The following is a 13143-nucleotide window of genomic DNA, read 5'->3' on the forward strand; positions in this document are numbered from 1 at the left end:
ATGGAATCACATTTTTTTAAAAAAAATCAATGCACAATTAACTATTAAAGTAGCAAAAGAAATAAACTATAAAGGACTGAATGAGAGATCAAATTTAATCATATGGAGTTGGAATAAAAATAATAGAATGAGTTAATGTATTTTAAAAAAACCCATTATTTCAGAAACCTTTTTGCTCAAAATATAAAAACATGGGCCCATTAAGAGTTTCTTCCACAGTGGACCTTCATTATTTTTTTAGTTACAGAATCATCCACACACTTTGCTGACATGTTCAAATTGAGGATCTGCCTGTCATTCTTGGCTCAGAGGACCAACATAGATGTCATATCATTTCTAATATGCTTGAAGTATATTGACTGGTAGTGACTGTTTGCAACTGTTCCTCCATGTTATTCCACAGGCAACCAGACAAAGGTTTATGTTGGGTTCAGTGGTGGGTTTCAAAAATTGTTCGAACCTACTCTGTGGGTGTGGCCTCCTTTGTGGGAGTGGCTTGCCACTCATGTGACCGGATGGGAGTGGCTTGCCACCCATGTGACCGGATATGAAGATGCCGACGACACTTGTCAGAACCACCTTAAATTACCTCACACACAGCACTGGCATGCATAAGAATATGATGTACACTTGTTTTTTAAAAGGCATCTTTGGTTTGCGTTAAAACAACTTCAACACACGCAATGTTCTGATTGCACCACAAACGCAGTAGTCCTCCTTACCTTTCACAGAGGCACTGAGTTTTATAAATATGAGCATGATAGTGTAGAATAATCATATCCAAGGACCAGTGGTGGGTTTCAAAAAAATTTGGAACCTCTTCTTTGGACCGCTTAGGTGTGGCCTGCTTTCTGGGTCCACTGGTGGAACCTCTTCTAACCGGCTCGGTAGATTTGACGAACCGGTTCTACCGAATAGGTGCGAACTGGTAGGAACCCACCTCTGGTTGGGTGATAGTATCTCCTATCACAATGTAAAGGATGGAAAACATGTGGGCAAGCTCTGCCCTTCAGCTGCAGATCTATGCAGGTGAGGAGTCTGCAAAGAGCCATTGACAGATTTCATGCAGCAACAGTCCGACTATCAGGAATATATGTTTCTTTGATGGGGGAACATTGCATGTTTTAGACCTTCATAATTTCAATTCAGAATTTAAGATCTGGAGAGCGCCAGCAGACAATTTTCCTCAATCTGATGCCATCCAAATATACTGAGACAGCAACTCCCAGAATTTCCAAACAACAACAATATTACAGGTATTAGTTGGGATATCAGAGATGCTAGCCAAGAGATACCTGCAACAACTCTGTGTATTCATATTCCAGATGTCAGCTACACAAGCAATAAATGATAGCTTTGGGGCAGGATTTATTTTCACCAATAATAAAAGATTATATTGTAAGGCAACAGTCTGCCCACATGACAAGCGCTGTGATAGCTATCTACAAGTATCAGCTCCTGTCAGATGAAGATGCAGCAGGATTTACTTTCTTGTTCCAAAGAGCAAAATGAGAAGTAATGGATGGAAATGTCAAGAAAACAGATTTTACAATGTATTCCTGAGAAATTTCCTAGGTAGAAGAGATTTTTAACTACGGAAGAGCTTTTTAGCAGAATATTATAAGTTCTTCTGCATTTGAATTTAAACAGAGATTATACCATTGTTGCATTTTGTACTGAATATTTTCTACTGAATAATGGAATAATAGAACCACATTATTGGAAGAGGCCACTGAAAGATAGATCCTTCCATTTTCATTTTGAGTATACAAGGTTAACAGTACTTGGATCATGACAAAAGTACTTCTTCAAAGAAAGCATAATTGTAACCCTAACATAGCGAAGGAAGGCATATTTTCAATTGTATAGTGGCAGAGCTGTAATGTTTTGCCCAGCGATGAATAATGTCAAGGAAGTAAGGAACATACTGCAGTTTGAGAAATCAATTCACTATCAGTTTCAACACCTACCAAAAGGAAGTAACTAATTCTGCCACATCTGTAGTTCAAGCCAGATTTATGAGCTTTCCCTGTAGTTAAATCTGGCATTTATAACAGTTACTTCCCCAGCTTTGTGCACACAGAATTACCTCTAGGTTAAAAAAAAGAGATCTTACTACACTCCTCAAAAGAAATTACAAAAATAATTAAGAGAACTTTCTCTGTACTGATTTCCTGCTCTGATTTTATCAATAGCTGATGAACTCTCATCTTTTGTTAATTTTTATTGGGATGTTACTGGGTAATTTGATCTTTTGTAATAGGGCTGTGTATGTTTCTAAAGTGCTGAAACACAGCACCTCCCTAATATTCATTAAAAGTTTACACTTTTTAGGTTTCATCTGGGGGGCGGGGGAAGCAGAGGTGGGTTGCTCCCGGTTCGGCCTGGATTGGGCGAATCATCAGTAGCGGTGGCAGGAGGGTCCGCCCATCCACCCGGACGCTTCTGTGCATGTGCACATCCACGAGTGAACTGGTAGAAAAAAAAACCCGCCTCTGGGAAAAAGGTAGCAAGTGCTTTAAGAATCACATTAACTTTAATGTCAGCTGAAAAATAGTAAGGGTGCTTTAGCAAATAGCAGGCAATGCTATGTTTGTGTGAGGTCAGGTGCACTTTTTTCCTAATCATTTCCAAAGTAAACCTTTAATTCTTCATGCATTTCTTGTTCTTTTCCAATTAAGTTGCAAGCCCAGTTCATTAACATGCACCTGGAAGGGAAGACCTTTTGCCTCTTCCCAACTTCTACTAATATCAATTTTCTAATATTCAGACTTCTGCTATGGTAATTTAGTAGCCTTCTTGGGCTTCTCTGCTGCCCTGTTGTTTCTTGTGTCTTCAGATAAATCAAAGAATCTTGGCTACACCAGTTCTTGTTTTTTTTTATTGCATGCTGTGCTTAAATGAGGATTGTTAATATTGATAAATTTTCTATCAGCTTTAGAAAAAGTTGCCATTGTTCAGCTTTAAATCTCTTTTTTTTTTCTTGGTAGTTGGAAGCAAACGCCTGACTTTGACTGATCTTAACATGAAAATGCTATGCAAATTGGACCTGGCATGAACTTGAGAAGCCTGTAGGCTAGATTGGGATGTTTAAAATATATTTGTAAATATCATTGTGAAGAAAGGACTCACGTCCTTACTAGGAAAAAAAACCATGTATGTATTCATGTAACAATCAGACATCTAAATCAATTCCAGAGGAGCTTTATTAAAGATACGTATCCTTCTTTTCAGCAGGAGCCTTATAGCCTTATAGCCTTCTGGCTTTTACTGGATTTTTCCTGGTGCATATGATCTCCATTTTCCATCCATTTTATTGGGCAAAAGGATGTGAGCAGTGGTTGTGGAACTATATTGCAGGCTAGAATTTTCTAAGGCAAGAATTCTGATATTAGCAGCCTGCTATCATCTAGCATTATGCCTGGGGAATGTAAAGCCAAGATTTATTTCATTTATCTCATTTCATTCCCTGTCAAGGTTTACCTTTTGCTCCAGAGAATCCAAAATTTGTTCATTGAATCTATTTCTGTCTCTGTAGAAGTGAAGGAGTTGTTCAAGGTGGATTCATTTTGTTCCCTCACTGCAAAAGAATGGTTTGAGAATTTGATTCACTGTAAGGCTACTTCCTAGAAAGCCGTAAGTGATGTGCACACATTTCATATTTTTTATTAAATCCACCTGAAGCACCTCTGTAAACTATGTGATTGGCTACATGAGAAAGTTGGCAGAGATTCTAATTCCAAGGAAGGAGACTTGGTGTAGGATACAAGCAGAATTTTAGGTAAATAAGGAAGGAGCTGCGGGGATAGATCTATTGCTTTTCAGCTCTGACACAGGGAGATTGTATCTTTTTCTAGAAAGAGAAAAGGAGCATCTCACTAGCTTCTGCAAAAGATGGGTCTTCTGTGATAGAAACCAAAATGGAAAAGGGGAAATGCCACCCATTCCTGACACTTTTATTCTGGAGGCCTTCTGCAATGGCAACAGGGAACATGAAAGGAAACAGAATTTTCTTTCTGCCTCTCTGAATCGGGAATGAGGAATAGTCCCCGATCCTTCCAGATGCTTTTAAGAGGAAGGGGTATAAAAGATGCAAAAGAGTATGTTGAGAACTCACATTTCTCAAGGCAGGAATGTCTTGTTATGTCAACGTTAAATTGTCACTTAATATGAAGCATGAGAAATGCAAAGCAAAGTATCCGTTAAGTCAGGGGAAGGGCAGGAAAAAGAATTAGCCAGCCTAAATCGCAAGGGTATAAGGGAAGTATGCCCTCAAGCTGGCAAATGGCAATTGACTCCCTACAGTGGCATCATTTTGGAATGCAGTAAAACATGCATTTAACCATGCAGTTTCAAGTATTTCTGCTGAATTCAAGACAGGAGATCTGACAGTGATGTTGCCATGGATGAAAGTTTTCTGAAATGGTCCCTCTGGGTTGTTCCCACTTCTCTCCTCTCCCCCCTCAACTGGTTCTTTCTTCACATTCCTTCTTTGGCTGTTTTGTATAACAGCTGGTGATGTTTTTCCAATGTCCGGAGGTTGTTGGGGCTTGGATTAGAAGAAAAAAGGTGAAGTTGAACCCCAAAAGACAGGACTATTGTTTGCTGATCAAGGCTCTCCATCTGCTCCTGTGTGGTCTTTTGAGGGAGTGGCATTGCCCCTGAAGCAGCAGGTTTGTAACTTGGGAGGGGGGGTCCTCTTGGACTAATGGCTATTGCTATATCTAGGAAATCATTTGCCTGGCTCAAAATGGGACACCTGTTGAGTCTTTCCTGCATTCAGGGGATTTTGAAACTCATAGCATTTTTGCAATGCATCCTCATGGGGCTGCCTTTAATGATCTAACAGATATCACAGTTTAGGCAAAATGAATACCTAGTCATTTGTAGTCTATTTACCAATTGGTATTAGGTGCCAGAATCATATTTACTCTGCTTTAGCTGCCAGTAGACTTCCAAATGTGATTTAGATTGTGATGATATAGACATTTAACAAATAAAGACATTTTCCTTTATTATGTCAACATTTATAGTTTAATGGCAACTTGGGGATGAGCTTCTGGACACTGAATGTGAACCTGAAGCTTTAAGGTTATGCTCTTGATTGTTCAGATAAAAATGACAAGTTTACACTGTTACTCTGAAGTTGGTGATTATATCCTGCACTAAAATCTTCCTGTTTAATATGGAAATTGTAAATGGAAGTGATGCAGATGATGCACAGGATTTTATTCATTAAGTTTGAAATCTTGCTCTTCAAAATATTCAGGGCTGTCTACTTGTACTTTCCAGATCACCATCTGACCAATGGCTATGACTGGTCACTCTTTAAAATGGTCTAGTTCAGTGGTAGTCAACTTGGTCCCTACCGCCCACTAGTGGGCATTCCAGCTTTCATGGTGGGCGGGTTTGCTGTAACTCTGCTTTATACATTTTATAAAGTAAAGTTACTTCCCTACTTTATAAAACACCATGACTGTGGAACCGGTGGGCGGTTAGAAAGTTTTTACTACTAACAGAGATACAAAAGTGGGTGGTAGGTATTAAAAAGTTGACTACCCCTGGTCTAGTTCATCTAAAGGACTAAAGCAGATTTCCCCAGATGGATACTTTCCAGATATGCTTTAGTACAATTTCCATAGGCCACAGTTCACAGAAGACTTTGGCTTGACTGTCCTGAGAAGTGTGAAAATTGTAGGGCAGCACATCCAGATTTTTGAAGAATGTAGTTGGGCTCAGTTGGGTTTCTGTTTGCTTCTAATGTAGGAATGTCAACTGAGATAAACTTAATATCTGATTAAAATGATCGTACATTAGGTCAAACTATTAGGGCTTCTCACCAAGTCACCACAACTTTCCAATTCTAAAAAGAAATTTTGTGGCACTTCACTCAAACTAAATGTTGCCTATGTAATTATGTTCTCATCCTGATCTGTACAGCATGAATTTGCAGCTTTATCACTGTCTAAGAAATAATGAATCTATTTAATAGATTGCAACTCTGAGAATAGAGATGAAAGGTCATGCTACTTTCTGAACTTGGTTGTTTTCTTACAAATGTTTTATTACCCAAACTAGGTAACATAATCAGTGCTCTGAGGATGTTATCCAGATGTTACCTAGTTCGGATGATGAAATATCTGCAAGAAAACAATCAAGCTCAGAGAGCACTAAGGACCCTCATTGAGCTACAAATATCTTCCTTTACTGACAGCACAGGGTTTAAGAAATTTCCCTTTTGGGCAGTTGGGATGTATGAAGCCCATTAGAAGGGGGGGGGGAATCTTCAGTTAAGTCAATTTCCTTGATTCCACACCAATGATCCAATGCATACATTTTTTTGTTTTTTATTTGCCAATCTGATAAATCTTCTTGGCCAAGTCCTGGAGCTTGCCTGTAGCAAAAAGCAGTATCTTTGGGAGTATCTTTGTGTGCAGGGTTAGAAGTGATTTTACCATTTGTGTTCTGCTTTTTCTCTTGCCCAGGGTTCAGCAGAGACCAAGGAACAGTGCTCCACGGGGAAATTTACTATCAGTGGGGAATGCTGCCAAGCCTGTAACTCTGGGGAAGGAGTTGCCAAACCTTGTGGAGTAAACCAAACTGTTTGTGAACCTTGCTTGGACAGTAAGTAACATATTATTAATATTGCAGTAAGTACACTGCACTTATATCCCCCTTTTTTTCTTTCAGTATTGATTCAGCATCAGCAAGGTTTCTCTTCATTATACTCCTCCATAGGGACAGTTCTCTTGCATAGACTGAACTTGAAAAAACAGATTGGTCTAAAAGTAGTAGTGAGCTCCATGCCTGAAATTTATGCAACTTTTTAAAATCAATTGAAGGAACATTCTGGTCAAAGAAGAATCCTTTTAAAGGCAGAGTGGATGCCCAGTAATGATCAGTGATCTACTGGACCATGTGGGTAGAGGAAGGATTAGGGGTACTCCTTCAAGTGGTAATTCAAGTTGGTAGTGGGGAAGGAGAGGTCCCCACTCACCACTGAAAAGATCATCAGCATGATACTATAGCCAAAGGTATCAAAGACTACCGAGAAACCTTAAGGGCTTTAGTGCCTTGGGAACATATGAGCATTGTCCTGAACATCCCTAAGAGCACTATTCTCCTTTGTACTCAGAAGAAGATTAAAATTGCATGTCCATTTCGGTATGAACCCAATATTAAGCATGTTTTTGAAGGCAAAGGGGAAGCCCAACAAGTAATAGTTTTGTAAAAAAAACCTTTAATGTAGTTTTTTTTTCAAGGTTAATGCTTTCCATCTACTTTATCTATTAAACTGATTTATATTCTACCTTTCTATTTAAGCAGGTAGAAAAGTTACCTGCACAAATTATATAATAGAAAATACAGAGTAAAGTTTTTAAACATAACATAAAGCTAATAGTAAAATAAGTTTGGAGTCAAAAGCATTCTGTGGAACTACAATCCACATCATGCCAAAGTTTCATGCTCCTCAGCACTTTGGCTGGACATAATCACAGACCACAAGAATCTGGAGGCTTTGAGAACGCCGCGCCGTCTCTGCCCCAAACAAATGCGGTGGGCCCAACATTTCAACCGGTTCAATTTCACACCCAAGTACATCCCTGGTGGGAAGAATTTCATGGCGGACGCCTTGTCCAGACTCCCTCAATACAACTGCTCTAAACTGAGCATCGTGCAACCGGTGGTTCCCACTTCCAGCCTGGCGGCTCCGGTGGTTACTCGCCAGCAGGCACGAGCGAATTGGACTTATGATTGGACTAGGCCTATGATGCCAGGGGGTGTGGAATGGGCTATTCTATATATCAACTGCTTTCGCGCCTAATTAATCAGACTTCGCTATGCAACCGCTCTTTAACCATTTTTAATTAGTAAAAGTACATTTGATTTTCCACGTATGGAGTCTCATGGTCTTTCTTTCCTAATTATTAAATGGAGAGGTGCTGACAGTAACCCACTCATTTTACAAGGTGCCTTTTTGGGGAGTCCTGCTTAAATTGTTCAGGTAACAAGTTGCAGATATACTGATTTTGCCTTTGTCAGTGAATTTTACTTTGTGACAATTGGATAGAGTTTAATTAAACAGTGAAAAACAATACCCATTCTTTCCTTAATTTAAGTTCCTTTTTTTAAGAGGAGGGAAATGTAAGACGTTTCTATGAAAATTGAAGTCCATAAAATGAGCTGCTTTTCAATATATTTTTTATTATATGTACATGTCTTAAGCCAAATGTCACTAATTTTCCTGTATGCTTTCATTACAAAATTACTTTTACTAATCCTTCCATAGAATTTGTAGATAAACTGCTTTCCTGCATACATCTATTTATTATGAATCAAGTATTGATTGCTTTAGAACTTCAGAAATTGTGATCATGTGACCATGGCTCATTCTGGGATGTTATAATTGGAGGTAGCTAAGTACCAGTGACCATAGGGATGCTGTGATGGCCAGAACTTTGAGGACTACCACTTGTTCAACATCATTGTAAGTTTGAATGGTCACTGAACAAGTGATCATAATCCAGAGCCACTGAATACCCAAGTACAGTAGCAAATAGCAAAGCAAATTGTTCCTTCTTAACCAAAGCAGTAATTGCTCTCATTGCAGTTTGTTTTTAATTGTACATTCAAATAATATCATATTTACTTCTCCAGTAAATTTAGATAAATAATGGCATGCAAGATGTTTATATTTTGGTTATATTATTGGTCATTCCAATACAATTTATTTGCCTATAAATAATATTAACACATATTCACTAAGCAACCAAACAGACCAAAAAGGACATCAAGTAAATTATTTTTTAATACAAATTTATCCTGAGCAAGGAGGTTGTATCACCACAACCAGTATCCTGCAAATAAAGATTATTTAACGTAGACAAATATGGAAAAAAATCTATACAAGTAGCCCTCAACGCATAACCACAATGGAGCCCCAAATCTCTGTTGCTAAGTAAGACATTTATTAAGTTTCACCCAATTTTACAACCTCTCTACAACAGTTGTTAAACAAATTACTGTAGCTGTGATGTTAATAACATTCCCCCATTGACTTTACTTGTCAGAAGTCGCAAAGCAGGAATCACATTGATCCCGGGACACTGCAACTATCACAAGTGTTTAAATTTTGGTCCCATGATAATGGGGATGCTACAATGGTTGTTATTGTGAAAAAAGGTCATAAGTTACTTTTTTCCTGGCTGTTTGAATGGTCACTAAATGAACTTTTGTAAGTTAAGGAGTATCTGTACATTCCTAAATGTCACAAATCAGCATTTTGACAGGGCAATATTTTTCCAGGATACTTTCACAATGCTAGAACTATTCCTTTAGAAGACTCCATAGGGTAGGACACATGATAATAATAAAGCCACAAACAAACAAAGTTTGGTCTCTGTGTTAAAGGAGAATAGAATAGAATAACTTTAACTTTATTATCATTTTGAATGTACACTAATCGGCACACATTAAAATGAAATTTCACTGCACACAGCTCTCAAAGGGTCTCCACAATAATATACACTACATAAACATAACTAAAAAAGCAAATAAATAAAAAGTATGCATATACCCACATATATGACATGGAGAAACAACATATTCTAGTTTGGATGTAAACATGTACATGATGAGAGAAACGAATCTTGTAAGTTTGCCAGACGGATGGCATAGGGAACAAAGTAGTTACAGAATCTGGTAGTGCTGCTAGAAACACTTCAAAATCTCTTCCCAGAGGGAAGCAACAGAAACAGACTGTGAAATGGGTGTGTGGATTCTCTGACAATTCATTGAGCTCTAAGCACCTAGCGCATATAAGCAGTATTTTGAATGGCAAGAAACAAGCTTCTTAAAATCTTCTCGGCTGTCCTTACCACTCTATGTATGGACTTTCTATCTCAGGCACTGCAGCCACCAAACCAAACAGCGATGCAGTTTGTTAAAACATTCTCAATCATTCCTCTATAAAAAGTGGCCAGGACAGAAGGAGAAACATGTCCTCTTCTCGTCTGAACACAGGAAATACTGTTTTGCATCTTGACGACTTGTGGAGAGAGCAGTTCAGATTGTTAGTTTCTGCACCCCCAGATATTTAATATTGTTGACCTGACAGTGGTGGGATTCAATTTTTTTTACTACCAGTTCTGTGGGCATGGTGTGGCTTGATGGATGCGGCTTGGTGGGCATGGCAGGGAAAATCTCCATTTCCACCAACTCCAGGGCAAAGATACTGTAAAATCCCCATTCCCTCCCCACCCCACTAACCTGCTTTCCAGCTCTGTTCTCCTGTGCAAGGCAACAGAAGAAGACCCAGCCTGTCAGCTGGAACTTGGGAGGCAACAAATAGATGGGGGCAGAGCCAGCCAGAGGTGATATTTGCCAGTTCTCCGAACTACTCAAAATTTCTGCTAATGGTTTGCTATAACTGGTCAGAACTGGCTGAATAGCAATACCAATAGCACTTAGACTTATATACCGCTTCATAGGGCTTTCAGCCCTCTCTAAGCGGTTTACAGAGTCAGCATATTTCCCCCACAGTGTGGGTCCTCATTTCACCCACCTCGGAAGGCTGGAAGGCTGAGTCAACCTTGAGCCGGTGAGATTTGAACTGCTGAACTGCAGATAACAGTCAGCTGAAGTGGCCTGCAGTACTGCACCCTAACCTCTGTGCCACCTCGACTCACCTCTGGTTGACCACCAGTACAGATGCCTCTGTAATACTGAATGGCGTATGACCATGCCAATTCTTTCTAAAATCTACAATGATCTCCTTAGTTTTATCAACGTTTAGAACCAGGTTACTTGTATTGTACCAGTCCACCAGAGCCTTCACAAAAAAGTATCATTCCTTCTAACGAGGAATCTTGCTTTGATGGTGATGGAACAGCAGTTTCCTAATTTAGAGAGTCAGAGCTGATGGCCTGGAATACACGGGTCTTAAAGGCTTCTGCTGCTGCTGTTCTTTCATCTTCTTGGCAATCCACTTGAGAGGATTGCCTAACTTTGCCTAATGTTATAGCCAGGATTCCTGCAGGTCAATATTAAGCACCTTTGAGGAACCAACCTGACATATTAGCAGAGTTAAATACATTTAAACTGTGCTCTTTTTAGACTCTAAATCTACATTTATCGAGTTTAGCAATCATGCATTTTGATCCTTCAGGATTTTCTCAGCACAAAGCTGAATCTGTGTTTGATTACCCGCAGATACCTCTGATGTCTTCAATTTTCTTGGTAACTGAGCTATTCCATAACTGCTATGAAAATTCTTTGAATGTATACGTTTATGATTCCCATCACGTTCAGGATGGATCTTCTGAGTAATTCATTTCCATTTCATTCTCAGGAAGTCATTTTCCTCCCCAAAATATCAAAAAGCTGGCCATGTTTTGTTTAAAGAAAAAGACATTCCAAATATTTCAGCTCCCTTTTCTCTAGAAGGTTTTCATCTAAACTCTTTATTAGGTTGTACTTTTGTGTTATTGTTTTAGAAATACCGTTTACCACAGTGTGTCCCTGTCCCTGTAACATATTTAAATCTTTTTCTGCTTCAGTTTCTTTAAAAAAATATAATCTGTTACACACTCTATACTACATTTGCAGTACTATATATCTGAAACCAAGAACATGATGTTGCGGTAACCACTAGTAAAACATGTTCCAAGGTTATTTCTGTTCTCCTCTACAATATCCCATCTTTAGTGTCTTGAACCAAAAAACCTAGGTTCAAATGTCAACTAGGATTGTATATGCCCCGCTTTCATTCATTTCAGCTTTCTTGTGGAGTTTCTGCCAGAGTAAAATGCTACTCCAAACTCCTTCTGTGGACTATAGGATAGGAGTCAAATAAATCAATGAAAATGCATTTAAAACTTTCTCTTAGGCCCAGAATAGTAATCCATTCAGGAAAATGTATATTAATGCTTCTGGAGGATGCTTAGTTTTAGGCTTTGGAGGTTCTCCAAGAGCAGTAGGAATAATTATAGTGTTACTGCGGTTATTGCTTTATATTGCCTTTCATTTTCTGGGTGGGATACTGTGAAACTTATTAAAGTACATACCACTCCAAAACAATTATATATTTCTGTTTATGTCTTAGAATTAACCTTAACTGTGCTTCAGAGGCTGAAAGAAAAATAAGGTATTTCATACTCCCTCCTTCCGTTTGCTCCACAAACGGAAACCCATTGGGTAGCTTGGGGTCTATTTAATATTTTTTCTGGAAGAGTAGCAATAGCAATAGCAGTTATATTTATATACCGCTTCATAGGGCTTTCAGCCCTCTCTAAGCAGTTTACAGAGTCAGCATATTTTCCCCAACAACAATCCGGGTCCTCATTTTACCCACCTCGGAAGGATGGAAGGCTGAGTCAACCCTGAGCCAGTGAGATTTGAACAGCCGAACCGCAGAACTGCAGTCAGCTGAAGTAGCCTGCAGTGCTGCATTTAACCACTGCGCCACCTCGGCTCTTCACAGAGAGTGCTAAACTGGTACTAAGAGCAGCTTCAACAACAGTTGGCAGCAGTGGTGGGATTCAATTTTTTTTACTACCGGTTCTGTGGGCGTGACTTGGTGGGCATGACTTGGTGGGGGTGGCAGGGGAAGGTTACGGCAAAATCCCCATTCCCTCCCGATCAGCTGGGACTTGGGAGACAGAGAATAGATGGGGGCAGGGGCAGTCAGAGGTATTTACTGGTTCTCCGAACTACTCAAAATTTCTGCTACCGGTTCTCCAGGATTGGTCAGAACTAGCTGAATACCATCTCTGGATGGCAGTAAGGGAAAGCGCATAAGTATCCCCTCTCCCTGGTGCTTCATTTTGCAATCCCACATCCAACTCCCCAGTTATTGTTCAGGCTGCTTTTTGAACACAGTTTAATGCTGCATTCCAAGTAGCACCTAGAAAGCACTCTGAATGGGGCCAGAGTTATCCCATAAAGCAGTGGAGACAGAGAAGTCCACCTCATTCTGTCCTATTCCAGCATGTATCATCTTCTCCATCTACCACCCACCTGCTTCCGTTCAGATTGATATATTGTATACCTGTGTGTAAAGGGAGACAGCCAAGTTTGAACCATGGAGGAAAGTGCCCAGAAACCAAAGCATACCACAACCAGTCAAAAATGGCCAGTTTGTAC

The 13143-nt window shown here is 39.4% G+C and overlaps 1 protein-coding gene across 4 annotated transcripts in view; it reads left to right on the forward strand.

Moving 5' to 3' along the window:
• NGFR (nerve growth factor receptor) overlaps positions 1-13143 on the forward strand; it is a 224468-nt gene that overhangs the window by 170334 nt on the left and 40991 nt on the right. For all 4 annotated transcript variants that reach the window (XM_087713613.1, XM_087713614.1, XM_087713611.1 and 1 more), the window contains one exon: positions 6486-6624. Coding sequence is in view for 2 of the 4 variants with exons in the window: in XM_087713611.1 (XP_087569737.1) it covers positions 6486-6624 (139 nt within the window). In the remaining 2 variants the exon portion in view is untranslated. The remainder of the gene's footprint in view (positions 1-6485; positions 6625-13143) is intronic.

The sequence above is a fragment of the Thamnophis sirtalis genome, unplaced genomic scaffold (genome assembly GCF_051295495.1).
Source record: "Thamnophis sirtalis isolate CommonGarterSnake01/CBP01778 unplaced genomic scaffold, rThaSir2_p1.2 scaffold_4, whole genome shotgun sequence".
In the NCBI taxonomy this organism is placed as follows: Eukaryota; Metazoa; Chordata; class Lepidosauria; order Squamata; family Natricidae; genus Thamnophis; species Thamnophis sirtalis.